This window comes from Peromyscus eremicus, chromosome 5 (assembly GCF_949786415.1).
Source record: "Peromyscus eremicus chromosome 5, PerEre_H2_v1, whole genome shotgun sequence".
Classification (NCBI taxonomy): domain Eukaryota; kingdom Metazoa; phylum Chordata; class Mammalia; order Rodentia; family Cricetidae; genus Peromyscus; species Peromyscus eremicus.
In genome coordinates this window covers 135471064-135487655 of record NC_081420.1, presented here as the reverse complement: position 1 = coordinate 135487655, position 16592 = coordinate 135471064, and the positions used below count along the sequence as shown (strand labels likewise).

The 16592-nt window shown below is 42.6% G+C and overlaps 1 protein-coding gene across 1 annotated transcript in view; it reads right to left on the bottom strand.

The window, feature by feature from the left end:
* The window catches only part of Nup93 (nucleoporin 93), a 105332-nt gene that overhangs the window by 83554 nt on the left and 5186 nt on the right, over positions 1-16592 (bottom strand). Inside the window, exon 2 of the mRNA XM_059264569.1 lies at positions 6356-6548. Coding sequence (XP_059120552.1) covers positions 6356-6534 — 179 coding nt within the window. The 5' untranslated portion in view covers positions 6535-6548. The remainder of the gene's footprint in view (positions 1-6355; positions 6549-16592) is intronic.

Here is a 16592-nt window from a genome sequence, read left to right as displayed (position 1 = left end):
CTTTCTTGACATTTGCATTTGAAGCACAAGTGTTTCACTTAGATGAAGCTAAACTGCTCTGTTTTTTTAGATATATCCTATTGGCCTAATATCCTAGATGGCTCTGCCAAACCTAAGGTCAAGAATAGTGTTGGTTTGTGTTTGAAACCCGGGTAGCCCAGACTGGTTTTGAACTTGTGCAGACAAGGATGACCTTGAATTTCTGGCTCTCATGCCTCTACCTCTAGAGTGCTGATATTATAGGCATGTGCCACTCACTGTCTTAGTCATAAACTAAGTTCTATGTGAAGAGGTACCATGACCAAGGCAACTTATAAAAGGAAACATTTAATTGGGGGCTTTCTTACAGTTTCAGGTTAGTCCATGACCACCATGGTAAAGAGTGTAGCAGCAGACAGGGAGACATGGCACTGCAGGAATACTAGGAGCTTACATCAGATCTGCAGGCAGCAGTCAATGGGAGACTGGGCCTGGTGTGGGTTTTGGAACCTCAAAGCCCACCCCCAGTGACACACCTCCTTCAACAAGGCCACACCTCCTAATCCTTCCTAAACAGTACAACTGAGGACTAAGCATTCAAACATGTGAGCCTATGGGGACCATTCTCCTTCAAGTCACCATTGCCACCAAGATTTAAGTGATTCTGGGGCCTGAAGCCAGGGTCTTGGGCATGCTAGGAAAGCACTCTACCAAGTGAGTTACATCCCTAACTCTTGAGGTCAGGAAAATTTATGCACACATTTTCTTCCAAGAGTTTTATAATTTTAGTTCTTACATCTACAACTACAGTCCACCTAGAATTAATGCTTGTGTATAGAATGAGACAGGGGCCAACTGTATTATTTTGCATATAGACATCAGGTTACCCCAACCTCATTTGTTAAAGACTACTCTTTCCATGTTCAATGGTCTGAACCCCTTTATTGGGGGAAAAAATCATAATCACATAAACTTTCTAGACTCATACTTCTAGAATTACAGCTGTTATGTTTTAATAGGAGTAAAGGGAAAACCCAATATTCTTAGAGTTGTTTTAAGATTACAGATACTACTGACATTTTTAAATTTACTTTATGTGTATGAGGGCTTTGCCTGCTTGTATGTATGTGCATCACATGAGTGCCTAGCCAAAATAGGGTGGCAGATCCCCTGGAGCTGGAGTTACAGATAATTATGAGCCACCATGTGGGTACTAGGAACTAACCCAAGTCCTCTGGAAGAACACAACCACTGAGCCCCATCTAGACTTGTAATTTTATTCCAACAATCTATTTTTCCATCCTTATGCCACATAATCTTGGTTAGTGTGGTTTTGTTTATAAACACAGGGTCATATCATGAAGCCCAGGTTGACCTTGGAACTCACTAAGTATGGCAGAAAGACCATGAACTCCTGCCTTAGGCTCCTCAGCGCTGAGATTAAAGCTATAGATGACCACACCTGGTGATTGCTGTGGCTTTCTCAGAATTTAAGTGTCAGTCCTCTTTTCTTGTCTTTTAAAGATTGCTCTAGGGACTGGAGAGATGGTTCTGTGGTTAAGAGCACTGGCAGTTCGCCCTTCTAGAGGACCTGGGTTCAATTCAATGAGCATCAGGCACATATGTGGTATTACATACATGCAGGCAAAACACTTCCTTTTTTAAACAAAAGGAAAAAGCATTATACACCTACCTACCCATCCACCCTTTTGTTGTTGTTGCTATACTAGGGACCAACTCAGAACCTTTCATGTGCTAGCCTGCATTCTATTACTGAACTACATTTTAGTATTTTAGACATTTTTCTCTACCTTGAAATGTTTATTTAATAACCTCTCCTGAATTCACTCCATGGTAGTGTACATGATTTCTCCTTGGTACTACTGGAAAGTATCCAAGTATACAAACCTGGCACATCTATTCAGCTAGTACCCAAAAGAAAGACACTCGTGATTTCCTATTTTTCCTGTGTCACATAATACAACAATGAATCTTTGTGTAGACTTCATGCTTTTGCTACTAGATCTTTGGGACAGAACCCTAGAAACAGAATTGCTAGATCAATTTTGCTAGCTATTTCCTAATTAAATTTCAGAGTACTACATCTTCACAGTGGCATGTGAGAGTTCATCCAGTGTCCAAATGACTTTACATATTCTAGGGTAAAAAACTCCAGAATTGAAAAACCAGCTTTTGCTAGGTGGTGGTGGAGCACGTCTTTAATCTCAGCACTTGGGAGGCAGAGGCAGGCCTGGTTTACAGAGCAAGTTCCAGGGCAGTCACGGATACACAGAGAAACTCTGTCTCAAAAGAACCAAAATCAAAACAAAACAAAAATTTTTAAAAAGAAAGAAAAGAAAAACCAGCTTTTGAGACAGGTGTGGCAGCTCATACTTATAATCCCAGCACTGTAGAGGCTCAGATAGGGAAGCAAGAATTACAGGCCAGCTTGAATTGCATATTTAGTTCCAGACTAGCCTGGGCAACAAACAGTGTAGCTATTGGAATTGAAGAGAATGGTCATCTAAGTGGCACCTACAAGAACTATACATCATACAGCTTATGCTTGGTCTATGAAGAGATGCTGTTGAGGGAGGAGGAAGGGAGAAAAATCTCTGGCAGAAGTGGTGATCTAGGTAGGGATGGTTAGACCAGCAACTTTTCATAAGCTACACCTCTAGCGCAACATTTGGCTTTTAAGGATAGAAAAGTCCAAAGTACTCTGCCTTTTACTGGTCCCAGTTCTAATAGTCTGGACGGCTCTACATGATCAGAAAGCCACAAAAGATGAAGTCACACTCCAGAGTCTCTAAGAGTCCCCAGAGTCCCCAGAGAAGAAGACACAAAAGCTATTCCTAGTACATACAGGGTTTAGAAAAAAGAATAAAAAAAGAAAAAAATTGGGGGGGGGGGGTCAACCCTCATCTACAATGTACTCACTGAAAAAAATCTTAAATACTTTTCTTTCGAAGCTTTAACCATGGACATCATCAACACTACCTCTCCTACTTTTCAAACTTTGATAATGAAGTCAGGAAGAGTGACTACATCAATTCTCTGGGAAGAGAAAGTACCTTATGGCAAATGCCAAGAGGGATTTCTATTAATCAAGCTAACTTTGAATGTAGCTGCTCACTTCCTATCTGACCTTCCCTCCTTAAGAGAACTGAGCTAGATGACACTGCTTTCACAAGGCTGACGTCATGTTAAATGACAGCACCGTACCTAACCAACACCAAGTGGCCAAAGACAGCTTCACAGAATTATCACAAGAAAATTACTATTGACTATGCAGCTTTGGCTAAACCATGTTAGTGTGTGCATGATAGGGAGAAAACTGTAAAAGATTAGGCAAATTAATAACAATAGTTACCTCGGAGGACAAGTTTGGGGGAAGAGAGTGATCACTATCTTTTTTCTTTGTACATCTCTAGGTTGTTTGGCTTTGGTTTTAATAGAAAAATCCATTGTTCTACTTCTGCTGAAAATTGTGGGGAGACAAGTGATGAAGGACACTCACGGACACTGATAATATTCTGCATTTTAATGGAAATACACACACGGGTGTCCATTTACTCTATTACTCACACAAGGAATTATTGAGATTCTCCTGTAAGAAACAGACAGTAAACATTTCAGTTTGCAGGCCATTTAATCTGCTGCAATCACTCAGCTCTGCTAAACAAAAAACTCACACAGTCAATATATAAAACAAGTAAGCATGGCTATGTTCCAGTGAGATATAACAGATAGCAGGCTCGTGGGCCACAGTCCGAACACCCCTGCATTATATATGCCAGGCATACTCTTTATGTGTGATGAAAAAAAAAACCAACAATGTTTAAAAGATCAAGAACACACATACAAAAACGGTATCAAATCTATTCCCTAGAGCTGGAAGTGTTGGCACACACCTGTAATCCCAGCTACTCTGAAGGCCAAGGCAGGAGAGTATCATGTTCTAGGCCAGTCAGGAAACAGTAAGATTCCATTAAAAAAAAAAAAAAAAAAAGCCTGTTTCTTTGAAAATAAAAATGCATGTGGTGCAGGCAAAACACCCATACACATAGAATCATTTTTTAAAAATTTAAAAAAAAACTCACAAAACTCAGGCCAGACTTAAATCTACAATCCAAACTCAGACCTTAAAGGCGGAATTTTCTTTCAAAAACTTACTTCATGTAACAAAAAAAAGAAAAAATCCTACTCAGTCCTCTTCTCTGCCCTCATCCAGCATGTACTAAAATATTCTCATCATACTTTGTGTTCCTGCCTATCAAGAAGATGGAAAAATACAGTCATCAGCCCTCTGATTCCTTTTTAAGCTCCTGCCCCACCCTATATCCATTCTTTCAACATTCTAACTCCCTCCTCCCTAAAATAATGAATTTAAGGTAGAAGAGACGAGGAAGAATGGAAATTTACAAGAAAGAGAATATAACTGATAATTGTTACCAAGAAAACATTTTCCCTTTCTGCTCTTAATAGGCTGTAAAGCTGAAGCAATTAAATTATAACTATAGCAACTCAGCGGGTATCCGGGGCTTTCGCTCCTGCAGCCTCTCTGCACAAACAGAGGCTGCCTGCTTCAATCAGGGGAACTGTAAGCAGCCAGGAGAAGAAGTTTGGAGCCTACAAGCAAGGCCAGTTAGTAGAAACATCTACAGACTGGCTGGGCATTTTCTACAAGGCTAGGTAGTCTAAAAAAAAAACAAAAAAACAAAAAAAACAAAACAGGAAACCTGCTAGGGTTCATCTGACTTATCTTTATTAATGTCAACGAAATCAAAACTAGTATTTAAGAAAATAAGACTCTAGAGAAGACTACAGAACATCCACAGCATACTACTGACTTCATAGAGCACCCAGCCGCTCAGTTCTCCAGATAGCTAGAAAAGGAATGCAGTCTGCACACTACTTTGACATTTACTAAGTACCTAAAAGACAATGCCTCGCATTAACACCCGTCTTCTTAATTTCACAGAATGAAGAAACAGACGGACATTTTCCTGAATTATACATAATCCTATGACTTTCTGGACCTCCCCCCCACCCGAAAAGCTCAGAAGAAGCACCCTCTTCAACCTTCTCTCTCCAAGACCCTTCCCGAAAGACAGGAGTGCTGGAGTCAGTCTCGCTGGGTTTGAATCTTGGCTCACCACTCATCGGCTGTATAACCTGAGGAAGTTACCAGCCCTCTCTCTGAACCTTTGCTGTCCAACTATAATGTAGGGATCACAGTTTTGATGCTGGCTGTGAGCATTAAGCAAAGACTTAACATGTAAGAAGTTTCTGATACACAGTAAATAGCCATTAAATCACATTTCTCAAAGAAAGCATTTGGTTTTGAATTTTTGTTGGGTTTTTATTTTGCCCAAACAGGATCCTCTGCACACTCCATCATCTTGCTAATGCTGTATAACCCCATTAGTGCTGTGGGATGTATGGCAAATGTGTTGCTAATTAATCAATAAAACACTGATTGGCCGTTGGCTAGGCAGGAAGTATAGGCGGGGCAAGGAGGAGAATAAAGCTGGGAAGTGGAAGGCTGAGTCAGAGAGACACTGCCAGCCACCACGATGAGAAACAGCTTGTGAAGATGCCGGTAAGCCACGAGCCATGTGGCAAGGTATAGATTAAAGGAAATGGATTAATTTAAGCTATAAGAACAGTTAGCAAGAAGCCTGCCACGGCCATACAGTTTGAAAGCAACATAAGTCTCTGTGTTTACTTGGTCGGGTCTGAGAGGCTGTGGGACTGGCAGGTGAGAGAGATTTGCCCTGACTGTGGGCCAGGCAAGAAAACTCAAGCTACACGTTAGTCAGCATTTTTCCTCAAAGTCTTGTTCCCCTGGGGCTCACCCACCTTCCCACTGTATAATCAGCTGGAGGGCACTGTACTTCAAAGCCTTTCAGAGGTGGCAGCCTCTGGGGTCATTGGCAATGAGCAGACAGAATCACTCCTCACTTGGATGGCTTCTCCTCACTGACCACTTACCAATTTTTTCCAATTAGCCTTAAAACTGTTCATGGCTGAGTGCTTTCTGGCTTTGGGTAGCACTTATGTGCACGGTCCATATCTACTAACACACTTGCAGGGGCCATTTATGACTCAATAGCCATGAACCCAAGAAGGAATTACTGAGAGCATTTTATACAGAACAGAGCTCCTCCACCCACTTCCACCCTCACACCTCTGCAGATGATACGGGCTCTCTCTCAGCTTGGTGGCTAGAATTCTAAAACCCTAGAGAAGCAAGGAAACAAAGCAGCCTTGCTGACCTGTTATAAAACTATCTGGCTTGTGACTGTCATAGAAGAAATTGATCCTGCCCCCAAACTACCCAGCCTAGCAGCACCTCCCCACCAGTACTCACGCCTTGACATCTGCTGTCTCCTGGGATGTACGGGTGAGGGTACGGGAACGCAGGCGCTCACCCGCTTGCTGGATCTCCTGTAAATTCCGTTCCACATGTGGAAGCTCGGAGATACCTTCGGTCTCAGCAGCAAGCTGTTCAGCCTGCTGAAGGAGCTCACCAAACCCTTCAGTATCCATTGGAGATGCAGGTGCTACATGAAAGGAAAAAGACCTACGTCAAGGGGAAGAGAGGTTTCCATTGCTGCTTCAATCTGTTACAAGATTAATAAACCTCCAGGACTTTTTGTAAACTGAAAGGGACATAGTTCATCAACAAGCAGGATGTGTTCCTGAATAGAGCCCAAGAACAGGCCTGACAGAGAAAATGAGTCAGACTGCGAACAGCTCATTTCTGAGCATACGGATTTCACCAGCAGAACAAATGCAAGCATATTAAGTCACAGGCCAGAATTCCTGCCTCCTCCTGCAGACCCAAAGCAGGTAAGAAAATGAAAGCCATTGCAGCAAGCTCCAGGAAGCCTAAAGAACAGCCCCCTATACCTCCAATCCCTCCATTTACTTGAGGGAAGAGTGCCTCACTAAGAAGGGATTGCTATAGCCTAAGGCCTTATGTCACAGGATTTTCATGGTAACTCCAGGCCATGGAAACTCAGTTATATGCACAGCACAAGCCCTGCCATGATTTGGCTGAACTGAGACCAGAGAAATGCTAAGCATCTTCTAACTAAATTCAGCCTCACTTTATTCTAACACAACCATGTCTTCATTAACATAAAAGATGCTCTTTTATTATTCATGCCCTGGTCTCCATTTACACAATCTTACAAGGTGACTGACGGCCTTACTACGTATGACATCTTACTTGCTACTGCAACTACTAACAGTAACTGTATTTATATTAATGACTTTTAACTTTTAGAGTATGAACATAATTAACAAGGCCACCTGTTTCTCTAGCAACTGATTGAAAGTGCTGTGAAGAATGCTGCTATGTGGTTTGAGAAGATGGCTGAACGGGTATTTGCTATTGTGATCAACTTTCAATTCCTGAGGCCCATATGGTGGAAAGAGAGAACTGACTCCAAAAACAACTCCTGCAAGTTTTCATCTGCCCTCCACATGTGGTGTGGCATGACTCCACACATACATACAAACACACCTACACATACTGTTTAAATAAATGTTTAAAAAAAAAAAAAAAAGGCCAGCAGCTGGACAGATAGATGGCTCAGTGGTTAAGAGTACTGGCTGCTCAGGACCCACATGTCAGCTCAAAACCAACTATAACTCCAGTCCAGGGTATCTGACACCCTCTTCTGGCCTGAGGACATTGCATGCATGTGGTACAGAGACATACATGCAGGCAAAACACACATACACATAAAATAAAAATCTTTTAATCTTTTAAGAAAGTGCTGCTATTTGTCAGGCATGGTGCCCACCTTTAATCCCAGCATTCAAGAGGCAGAAGCAGGTGGATCTCTGTGAGTTCAAGGCCAGCCTGGTCTACAAAGTGAATTCCAGGACAGCCAGGGCTGTTACACAGAGAAACCTTGTCTCAAAAAACAAACAAACAAACGATTTATTTTGATATGTATGTTAGTGTATCTGTGTGAGTGTATGCCAAGTGGGTATGGGTACCCACAGAGGCCAGAAGAGGGCTTCAGATCCCCTGGAGCTGGAGTTACAGGTTATTCAAACTTGATTCCTCTGGAAAGCAGTTTTTGATCTTAACCTTTGAACTGTAGGTCTTGTTTATCTTTTCCTTCTTTAAGCCCATGCATGGTTTCTACTGCACCAGGAAATCCCACTGGTCTACTCTGTACTTCAAATGTTAATGTAATACGTACTTATACCTCAACTACAAAGCACGTGTTAATGCACAAAGCCACCTTTTCCACTGTAACACCCCACAGCCGGAAGAGCAGAACTTTTTGAAATGAGCACTCAAGGACATTAACTTTAAAGGCAGGTCACAAGGCTAAAACAAAAATAGTGCCAGGCGGTGGTGGGAACAGACTGTGGGACTTTTAGCTCTGCAGTCCTCATTCTCCCACAAGCAGTGATAGTCAGGTACAGCAACTGTACTGTGTGTGTGTGTGTGTGTGTGTGTGTGTGTGTGTGTGTGTGTGTGTAATTTTCTAGGAACTTTGGTTACAAGACTTACAGTATGTATGATTTTTGTTAAAGATTAAAGTCAGCTTAGAACTTCATGAAGAAAAGCAGTGTTTTCATGTTTACCCTGAAATTACTTTTGTGTTTTGGGTTTTTGTTTTGTTTTACTTTCTTCTTATATTATTTATTTATTTTTATTCATTCATGCATTCATTCATGGTTTTTCAAGACAGGGGTTTCTCTGTGTAGTCCCATCTATCCTGGAACTCACTTTGTAGACTAGGCTAGCCTCACACTCAGTGATCTGTCTGCCTCTGCCTCCTGAATGCTGATATTAAAGGCGTGTGCCAAAACACCCACACACAATATACACTCTAAGTCTTAAAACTAAACATACACATAAATTTAAAAATAAATAATTCTTTAAAAATACTGAAACTAAAATTAACAGGTCTAGAGTGGCAGAGTAGACCTATAATCCAGCACTTGGGAGGCTGAGGCAGGATGTGAGTTCCATGCCAGCGTAGCTCCTTAGTGTGACTCATCTAAAACAAAGAAAAAAAAAAGAAAAAGAACGCCCCCCCCCCCAAAAAAAAACCTGAGTCTTTCAATGCACACCTTTAAGTCCAGCACTCTTGAGGCAGAACCAGGCAGATCTCTGTGAGTTTGAGGCTACGCAGGTGATCTACACCGTAAGTTCCAGGCCAGCCAGGGCTACAGAGTAAGATTCCATCTCAAAAAGGAAAAAAAGAAGAATGTTGTTACGGGGTCAATCCCATGATCTAGATCTCTTTACCCCACCTAAAAGATGCTTGGGAGCCTTTGTAAGAAAGCTATAAACTTACTGTGAACTATGGATGTGACAGAGTACACAATGTTCTTCCCAGAAGGTGGCCTTCTAAAACATTTTACATCAAGTGTGATAAGTAAATGCACTTAAAAACAAGAACATAAAGGAAATGCCAGCATGCCCACATTATCTCTGTGGGAAAGGCAAAGGCCTGGGTGGAACATTCTTGGCTCTTCTCACATGACCAAAGACGCTAAGACAACACTAGGAGTACTCCCTATGGTACTCGAATTTGCTTAAGCTAACTGTAAGCATCACCTTGTGCTTTGTTTGCTTTAATGATAAAAATGAGAAGTGCTTTGCTTGCACTACTCGAGCTCAAAAGACTGGGGTCCCAGGGTTGGGGATTTAGCCCAGTGGTAGAGCACTTGCCTAGCAAGCACAAGGCCCTGGGTTCGATCCTCAGCTCAAAAAAAAAAAAGACTGGGATCCCCTAACACCCCACTCGGATCTTTGGAATGTATCCTGGGAACCTCAGGTCTTAGCCTTGCTGGTCACAGAGTGGGTCAACAGATGCTGAGAACATTAAAGAAAATACATGGCCGGGCGGTGGTGGCGCACGCCTTTAATCCCAGCACTCGGGAGGCAGAGCCAGGCGGATCTCTGTGAGTTCGAGGCCAGCCTGGGCTACCAAGTGAGTACCAGGAAAGGAGCAAAGCTACACAGAGAAACCCTGTCTCGAAAAACCAAAAAAAAAAAAAAAAAAAGAAAATACATGAAGCCTACAATTTCTTCGGTTTCCTCATGTTGGTTTGCATTCATTTACCTGTCATCCAATGTCTAAACAATACATGCCCCACTGCGGCACATCAACATTCTTAAATGAGGTGGATCAAAGTGCGTATGGTTTGAATGTGAAATGCTCCCAATAGAGATGTGTTTGAACACTTGGTCCCAGTTGGCGGTGCTTGTTAGGAAACATTGTGGCACCTTCAGCAGGTAAAGACCTTCACTGAGGACAAAGCCTTGAGGTTTTATAACCCAGCCTCATTCTATGCACTCATGCCCTGTGTGAACGCAATGCCCCTGAAACCATGCCTTCCCTGGCATGATGGGATGCAGCCCTCAGCCAATGTCTTCGTCAGGGTTTCTATTGCAGTGATGAAACACCATGACCAAAACAAGTTAGGGAGGACAGGGTTTACTTGGCTTACACTTCCACATCACTGTTCTTCACTGAAGGAAGTCAGGACAGGAACTCAAACAGTCAGGAACCTGGAGGGAGGAGCTGATGCAGATACCATGGAAGGGTGACGCTTACTGGCTTGGTCAGCCTGCTTTCTTATAGAACCCAGAACCACCAGCCCAGGTATAGCACCACCCACAATGGACTGGATCCTCCCCCATCAATTACTAATTAAGAAAATGACCTACAGCTGGACCTTATAGAGGCGTTTTCCAAATTGAGGTCCCCTCCCCTCTGATGACTCTAGCTTGTAGCAAACTGACATTAAACTAGCCAGGACACAGGATGAACTCTTTCTCCTTTAAACTGTCTCTTGCCAGGTTATTTGGTCACAGCAAGCAGAAAATTAACTAAAACAATTCCTAAATGCATATATGGTAAAATGAAGTCATTATATAAAGATAGTAAAATTAGATCAGTTAATTTCAGTTCAGTTGCTATAAAAACATGTGGAATTTTAATTACGAAACAACCCGGTCACTTCCACATTCTCAAAGCAACCATGTTAAATAATCAATCAAGTCAGAAAAGAAATACTCACACTACTGGGCACTTCTGAACCATTCTAAGTCAGTGTCCTCATAAAATGGTCCCTTTAGCATTCTTCTCCGCAGCCTCAATCTTGGTCTATTACGACATTTCTGCTTGTTATATTAAAATGTACTCACCTGTTTCTGGTATTACTAGCTCATTGGTTTCTCTCCTTTTGCTTTTAAGCCCTATCCACAAGTAGAATACTTCTTTTCACCTACCAGGTCTTATGACAACTCCCAAACTGAGGGTCCACTGAGTTCTTTAAAGACTACTACATGAAGCATGGTAAGCACATGCTATAATCTAAGCATTTGGAGGCAGGAGGATGAGGAATCCAAAGGACCCTTGGCTATTGATTATCAACTTGAAAGGATGTATAGTCATCTAGGGTGCAGGTTTCCGGACACATCTGTGAGATATCATCTCGTAGGTTAGTGTCTGGGCATGCCAGAGAAGAACTATCTACCATGGGTTAACTGAGGCAGGAAGACCCAAGCTAAATATGGGCGGTTCATTTCCAAGGTCTAGATCCTGTGCTAGGTACAAAGGAGAAAGCCAGTGAAGCACCCGTGGTCAGTACTCTTCCTGACTGTAGATGCAGTGACAAGCCCTCCAGTTCCTGCCATCAGGGCTTCACCATGGACTGGACTATCAAATTGAGCGCCGAGATAAACCCTCTCCCTCAATTAGCTTTTGTCACAGTATTTTACCACAGCAACCTGAAAAGTAACTAATATAGCTATAGTTGGAGGACAGTCTGGACTACACGACACTTTCTCAAAAGCAAAAAAAGACCACTGGGTCATCCCAGAAATAGCTACTACTCAGTAGTTCTGTTTCAAACCTGTTATTCTCAGAACACGTTCCAGAGACGAGTCTCAGAACCTCCAAGCTGAGAAGAAAGAAAGGGAAGCATGAGAGTCCTCAAAGCCAGCGTCTCAGGGCTGTCTAGTCTCCCGGGAGCTAGGCGAAGGGAATGGTTGTTTTAGTCTTTGTAGGTCAATCTCTGTCACTACTCAACATTGCCATTGTAGTTTGACAGCAACCAGAGAGAACATGCAAGCAAATAAGCATGTCTGCTCTCCAGCAAAACTTTAATATGTATGCTATAATTTGAATTTCACATTACTTTAACATGAAATGTTATCCTTTTTAGATTCTTCTCAATGATTTAAAGACATGAAACCCCTTCACAGCTTTTGATAATCCTGGAAGTCTGTCTGAGCTGACAAATCATGGTTGGATGCTAGTGCTAAGCACCTGGCTAAGCCACACATGCACTAGGCTCCAGCAGTGTCAACAGGTCAAAGATTCAATGAAGGCTGGGGATACAGCTCAGGGAGTAGAGCACTTGCCTACCACACACAGCCCTGGTTTTGATCCTCAGCACTTCTGAATAAAAGATTAAATGAGGGGCTGGAGAGATGGCTCAGAAGTTAAGAACATTCGATATTCTTCCAGAGAACCTGGGTTCAATTCCCAGCTCCCACATGATGGCTCACAACAGCCTCTAACTCTAGCCCAGGAGATCTGATGTCCCCTTCTGGCCACCATGGGCATTGCATGCACATAGTACACAGACATACATTCAGGCAAACATTCATACACATAAAATAAAAATAAATTAAAAAAAAGAAACCTCAAAGCCCACCTCCACTGACTTACTTCCTCCTCAACCGTGCCATCAACTGGGGACCAAGTGTTCAAATGCTCGTGACTATGGAGGAACATCTCATTCAAACCACAATTCACATCCATATAATCAAACAGTACTCACTCAGTACCAGAGTGATTCTAATTTTCCCATATACCCAAATACTATCTCCTTCAACCACAAAGATCCTCCACCCTAAAAAAAGCAGTTAGCACCACTATATTTTGAGAGATATTGTCAAAAACAGACATTTGGGAGCTAGGAAGATGGACGAATGGATGGATAAAGAATGTGCCTGCTACATGAACATGTGGACCTGATTTTGGATCCCCAACACCCACTTTAAAAGCTAAGACTAGTGGTATACACCTACAATCCCGGCACTGGGAAATAGAGATGCGAGTATTAGGGAGAGAAAGTACTTTGCCTCACCAGTGAGTCTAGCCAACTGGACAAGCTCTAAATTGAAGCATAAGTCTCAAAAAATAACATGGAAAGCAGTAAGAGGAAGACACCTGACAGTGACCTCTGCACAAGCATACACAGGCACGTGCGTGCACATATATACATACACACACACACACACACACACACACACACACACACACACACACACAAAGGGAAATTGATACACAGCAGGCAGGCAGATCTCTGAGTTCCAGGCCAGCCTGGTCTACAAAGTGAGTTCCAAGACAGCCAGGGCTACACAGAGAAACCCTGTTGTGGGGAGTGAGGGGGTGACCCACATAGAAAAGCATTAGTATTTTTTAAGTTGTTTCTTTGTTGTGCAGAATCTCATTAATTTTGTAACCATTAGTCCGGAACTCATTAAGTGGCCCAGAGTGAGGCAAAGGTGATCCTTTTGCCTAAGCCTCCCAAGTGCTAGGATTACATGTGTGAGCTACCACATCCACACAGGAAAATAAATTTTAAAATTTTTAAACAGTTAAAAAAAAAAAAGGGCTGAATAGCTGCCTCAATGGTTAAGAGGACTTCAGCACGCATGTGGTGGTTCATGATCACCCATAATTCCAGTTCCAGGGATCCAAGCCCTCTTCTGGACTTACTGGACACCAGAAAGGCATGTGGTGCACTTTCATACATGCACCACACTTAATACACACACATAAAGTTAAAATAAAAACCACTTATACATATAGAAAAATAATAATAAATCTAATGGGGAGGGCGCTGATGCGACAGCTCAGTGGTTAAGAGCACTTGCTATTCTTCCAGAGGACCTGAGCTCAGTTCCTAGCACACAATGGTGGACTCACAACCATCTGTAACTCCAGTTCCAAGAGATCTACGGCTCTCTTCTGGCCTTTGAGGGCACCAGGCACACCATGTGGTACACAGACATATGTAGGCAAAACACCCAACAAAAATAAAAATAATTTTAAGAAGACAAGGATCTGCCAAATGTCTCAGTGGAATAAAGGTGCTGGCGGCTAAACCTGACAATCTGAGTTCAATCCCTGGGATTCACATGGTGGAGAGAACCAACTCCTGAAGGCTGTGCTTTGACCACATAAATTATGTTCACATTTGCACTTGTGACCACAAGTGAGTGCATACACAATACAAAAATAAAATGTTAATTGTTGTTTTGTGTAACTGTGAAACACTGGAGCGAGGATCTGGGGAGACAGATCAGTGGGTAAGAACACTGCCTCACAAGCATAAGACCTAAGTTCAAATCCCCAGAAGCCAAGTAGAAACCTGATACACCATGTGAGTGTCTGCACTAGCACAAGCATCTAAACTCCCAGCACTCCTCAGCAGAGATGGCAGGCAGAGACAGGAGAACCCTCAGAAGCTAGCCTGGCATACTCAGTGGGATGACAGAGACTCCATCTTAAACATGGTGGAGGGGAGAACCAACACCAGAGGTCGTCCTCTGACCAACATATATGTTGCCATGGTATGCACGCCTATATTACACACAGGAATACATGTGTGCACGCACATTCAAAAAGAAGGTAATTCCCTAGAGTCCTGTGAGACAGCAGGAGAGACCTGATCATTACTCCTAACCGAGTCTTCTGGGGAAAACGAAGAAGTAAAATCAATGAGCCCACACAGAGAAGGATCTGGGTAAGTACTGCCCAGGATGACTCCGTGTTTGCAGTAAGGAAGGTGTAGTGTCATGAAACGTCACTTGTATTAGTTCATCTGCAGGCAGCAAAGAGGAGGAGCCCAGTAGCACACAGAAACACAAATGAACTTTCTAAGGACTTTACTTAAGGAACTTTCTGGTGACTCCAGGCTGTCAGGGGGCAGAAGTCCTAGCTAGAAATAGAAAGCAAGAGTAGACCCCAGGAAGCTCCACCTCACACCCACCCTCTCACCTTGGGACTGCACTGTCCAAGGTCATTTCTAAGGGACTGCCCACACATGTCTGTCTTTAGACTCACCTTTAAACTCCTCAGAAGGAGCAGCCCTATGTTAGAGGAATAACCTCTCCTGTAGCCATGTGTTAATATTCTGAGACACTTTTTGTGGTGGTCTGAATATGAATGGCCCCACAGACTTATGTGTTTGAATGCTTGGCCCATAGTGAGTGGCACTATTAGGAGGTATGTCCTAGTTGAAGGAAGTGTGTCACTGTGGGGTGGTCTTTGAGATCTCATATGCTCAAGCCTCACCCAGTGTGGCTCACAGTCTCCTCCAACATCATGTCTGCCTACATGCCACCAATCATGACGATAATGGACTAAACCTCTAAACTGTAAGCCAGTCCCAATTAAATGTTTTCCTTTACAAGAGTTGCCATGGTCATAGTTTCTAAAACCCTAAGTAAGACACTTCTGGATATTACAATCTGGGACAGAAGACATATATTATTGCTGTGTAGAGAGTGGAGGCCAAGGTTTCTGCTAAACATCCTACAACAAACAGCATAACCTTTGACAAAGAATTGACCCAAAATATTAATAGTTTCCAAGCTGAGAAACCCTTCTATAAACCAAGATAGGTGTCTTAGTTTAAAAAAGAGTTACTATCACTACGATGAAACACCATGACCAAAGCAACTTGGGGAGGAAAGGGTTTATTCAGCCTACCCTTCCACAACACAGTTCATCATCAAAGGCAGTCAAGACAGGAACTTAAACAGGGCAGGAATGTGGAGGCAGGGACTGATGCAGAGGCCATGGAGGGGTGCTGCTTACTTACAAGCTTGCTCCTCATGGTTTGCTCAGCCTGCTTTCTTATAGAACCCAGGACCACCAGCCCAGGGATGGCACCACCCAGAATGGGCTGGGCCCTCCCCTATAAATCACTAATTAAGAAAATGTTCTACAGGCTTTCCTACCGCTGATCTTATGGGGGCATTTTGTTAACTGAGGTTCCTTTCTCTCAGATGACTACAGCAGTGTCAAGGTGATATAAAACTATCCAGCACAACAGGTTTCAAAGGTACACACCATTAGGGACACTATGACCCTCTGGAAAAATAACATGTATTCTTTTAAATATTTAAATATTTCTTAAATACTAGGTCCTAGCAACAATATAGGAGCCTTCCCCCTCAAAATAATTTAAAAAATCACTGTATATACAAAATTACTTCATTGGGGCTTTTAAAGGTGGTATGCACACCCTAGTATAGCATACAGAAATGGAAAAGATCAAATTATAGCCTATACTACCAGCAAGATCCCCTCTCAAAACAAAGGGGGGCAAGCTGTGCAAGTCTACTTAAAAACAGGAAAAACTAATCTATTGTGCTAGAAACCAGAATACTGGTTATTAGGGACTCAGACAAAGTACTGATTAGGAGTGAGCATAGCATTATCATACCTTTCTGGGTACTGTGGATTGAATTGTGGCCCTTCAAAATTATGCTAATGGAATGACATAAGGAAATGAGGTCTTTGGGAGGCACTAAGTTT